Source organism: Primulina huaijiensis, chromosome 13 (assembly GCF_012295235.1).
Source record: "Primulina huaijiensis isolate GDHJ02 chromosome 13, ASM1229523v2, whole genome shotgun sequence".
Taxonomy (NCBI): Eukaryota; Viridiplantae; Streptophyta; class Magnoliopsida; order Lamiales; family Gesneriaceae; genus Primulina; species Primulina huaijiensis.
Window position 1 is genome coordinate 13,489,673 of NC_133318.1, and position 3,455 is coordinate 13,493,127.

General features: G+C 35.5%; 1 protein-coding gene across 1 annotated transcript; it reads left to right on the top strand.

Moving 5' to 3' along the window:
- The first annotated feature begins 1,463 nt into the window (after window positions 1-1,463).
- LOC140991744 (dirigent protein 22-like) lies at window positions 1,464-2,268 on the top strand. The gene has a single exon (XM_073461873.1). The coding sequence runs from the start codon at window positions 1,562-1,564 to the stop codon at window positions 2,123-2,125; it is 564 nt and encodes a 187-aa protein (XP_073317974.1). The 5' UTR covers window positions 1,464-1,561; the 3' UTR covers window positions 2,126-2,268.
- Window positions 2,269-3,455: the final 1,187 nt, after the last annotated feature.

Sequence of the window (3,455 nt, forward strand, 5' to 3'; positions counted from 1 at the left end):
GGTGAAAGCATTCTCTTCTCAAAGAAAAATTCTCTAATTTTTCTAGTGCAAAATTAGAGGGGATTTTCCTTGTTAGTGGTGGACCCAATGTGAAGGCATTTGAGCAAGGAGTACTCAAGGAAAGCTTGTAGATTGTCTACTTTCAAGAGCTAAGTTGTTTATAACTTATTTGGAGCCAATAATCAATCTTTGTTATTGATAGGTACATTTCTTAACACACTATATATGAAATTTTTGTGTTTTTTTTATTTGCTACACACAATAAGGGGTGCTCGATTTTTCTTGCTTGAAAATATGATTTTTGAATTTCCGTTGCGCATCCGGACACCGTAACCGATCCCCTTTCAATAAGATCTTTTGTCAAGTTATGTTTCGATCCGATTCGTTATGTCTTTTTCCATTTGATCCATTCGATCCTTCTATTTCGTTCTAATGAGTTAAGTTTGTTTGATATGATTCGAATGATGACACATCAGGAAGGCTTGTGAGGGAAAAGGCCCGAGAGAGAGCCTGTCTGTAGGAAAAGACTCCAGATGGCCGAGCTCATTTACAAGAAAAAGCTCAAAAGAGAGCCCAAGATCAAAGATAGGTCATGGTCATTATTATAAAATTTGTCTTCAGTATGTGATTCTGATAAGATTTTCTTCTATTAAGATTCTGCTTGATATGATCTAATCGTCTGATATGACAAACGTTCTGAACTCTGTCTGTTCCATTTTCGTCTTCTGCTCTAAAAAATGATCCCTTTAAAGACATGTATATATATAACTTGTTATTATGGTATTCGATCGGCCTCCGCTTGCTGATTGTTTTCTAGAACGCTCACCCCCTTATGTCTCTCCCCAGATAATAATGAAGAACAGGTGGAAGACACGGAACAAGATCAATTTTGGAGCTAGTGAAGAAACCAAGAGTTACGAGAATCAAGTCTCAGATTTCATGATTATATTTTATTCACTTCCGCATTTCGTACTTTTCTTTGTAAGAACTGCTTCCACATTATTCGTATTTCGCATATGTAAAGACAATGTTTTTTTATGAATTAGTCGAGGTGTGACACTTATTATTATTTTTTAATGTGGTTAGTGATAATGACAAGACACGATTCCATGTATTCATTACATTTATTTATTTTTGGTGCGACTTGAGCACATATGTGGTAATGATTGTCTCTCTCTTTTTGAGCTCCAGTCACGAAACCGTATGATATTAACGTATTTTAGAGTATAAAAGTTTTATTATGAGAAAAAAGGCATAGTCACGGCTTACAGCTTTGCAGGCGAACGGACAACAATATTCTAAGTCGATAAGATTTTGGATTCGAAATAAGTTATAATCATTTTTTTTCCTAAACAAAAGTGCTAAAAACCAATCGAATTAAGTTATAATAATTTTTTTTCTAAAAAAAATGCTAAAAACCAAAAAAAAGAAAAAGAAAAAAAAAGGATATAGTGCTCCACCGCGCCACACTTGATATAAGCCCAACCGACTCTCTACTTCTTTTCTGCGATCGACTTGAGAAAACAAACTAAGAATTTGTAATACATTTTCGTCATCAACCATGGCTACAATTCTCCAAAACTATCTCCTAATCATCTCCATCCTACTCTGCTCCACCGCCAACGGCCAAGAAACCTCCTACATCAACACATCGGGACACAAACGCAGCCAACTGAAACAAAAGCTCACCCATTTCCGAGTATACTGGCACGACATAGTCAGCGGCAGGAATCCAACATCCGTCCCAATCGTGAGACCCCCATCCGCCAAGAACTTCGCTGGATTTGGCCAGATCAACATGATCGACAACCCACTGACCACAGAGCCCGACCTGAGCTCGAAAGTCGTCGGGAAAGCCCAGGGTTTTTATGGGCTAGCTTCGCAGGAAGAGGTGGGATTGTTGATGGCGATGAACTTTGTGTTCACGGAAGGGAAATACAATGGGAGTACGATCACTATAATGGGGAGGAATGCGGTGTTTAATAAAGTGAGGGAAATGCCGGTGATCGGCGGAAGTGGGCTCTTCCGGTTCGCTAGCGGGTATGCTCAGGCGAGAACGCACAGTTTTGATCTGAAAAATAGAGATGCCACCGTTGAGTATGATGTGTTTGTGAGGCATTATTGATTAATTACCTGATATTCTTCGACGTTAATTCCCTGACATGTGACTCGTGATGTTTTCTATCTGTGTCTGATTTATGGATAATTTAGTGGAAATGTTCTTGTAACTTTGATTGTTTGCTAATAAATTATTATCCAGCATTTAGTGTGTGATTACATGACTAAAAATCCAGATTTTGAGTGGATTAACATATAACTTAATTTGTCCCTCAAACATTTAGCAGCTCACAATGGTAGATATTCTACCAGCCAAGTCATCCAAATATCTTCTCTATCTAAATATTTATCACTGTACACCATTGATTTGTGTGCCACAAAAATAGCCGGTTACAAATTTGTAACCGGCTTGAAACGCGTCCGTGCATTACACTCGTGCCTCAGACACCTACAGTGGATAATTAAATGGAATCTGGGGTTGAGTTGGTTGACCAAAACAAACATTGCTCGACCAATGTTATTGAATCAACCAATGTTGTTTTGGTCTACCACATACTATTTCGTCGACCAAATAGAAAAACAATTGGTGCCAATAAACAATTGGTCGACCATTAACGACCACATATTATTTGGTCGACCAAAACCAGACCAAAACAATTGGTTTTGGTCGACCAAAAACCGAAACAAAAAGTGATTTTATTTAAATGAAAATAAAATATTAATTAAAGTGACAGTGAGACTCATAAATATTTAATTGGTGTGATATTTGATTGTGAAATATGAGATATTTGAATAGAGAAATATTTGATTGATGATGTGAATTATGAGGTCCACAAATATTTGAAGGGAATATCTTTCTTATTGTTGATGTCTAAGACTGTATATATTTCTCCAATTTCCAGATATTGATTAGACCATAAATTAATTTTTGGATTGCATGATTGTCTACTAATAAATTAATACCTTCGTTTCTTGTCCACCAATTCACATTTTTCAAACTTTTTCCAAATGGTCGTTTAAAATTGGGAAAAAAAAATTGTTTCTTAATAAGAAAGGCCTACGGTATACCTGGAGAAACACTAATTGTTATTTAATTATCAATCGAAAATATATATCCATCGATATCTAATACTCCGTTCGTGTAAAACATAAGGGTTATATTTCATTTTTCGTTCGTGTAAAATTTAGTTTTTCCAATCTTTTTTTTTAATATGTGTAAAAACACACAAAATTATATTAGAAATCTATATCTATGATTATTATTATTATTATAGATATAGAAGTTCTAGAGGGTCAACTAAAATCTCTTGAAGTTAGAGAAAATAAATGTGAAATGAACAAAACAAAAGAGTGAGATGACCATAGAGAGAGAGAAATATACAATGAAAGAAAAAAAA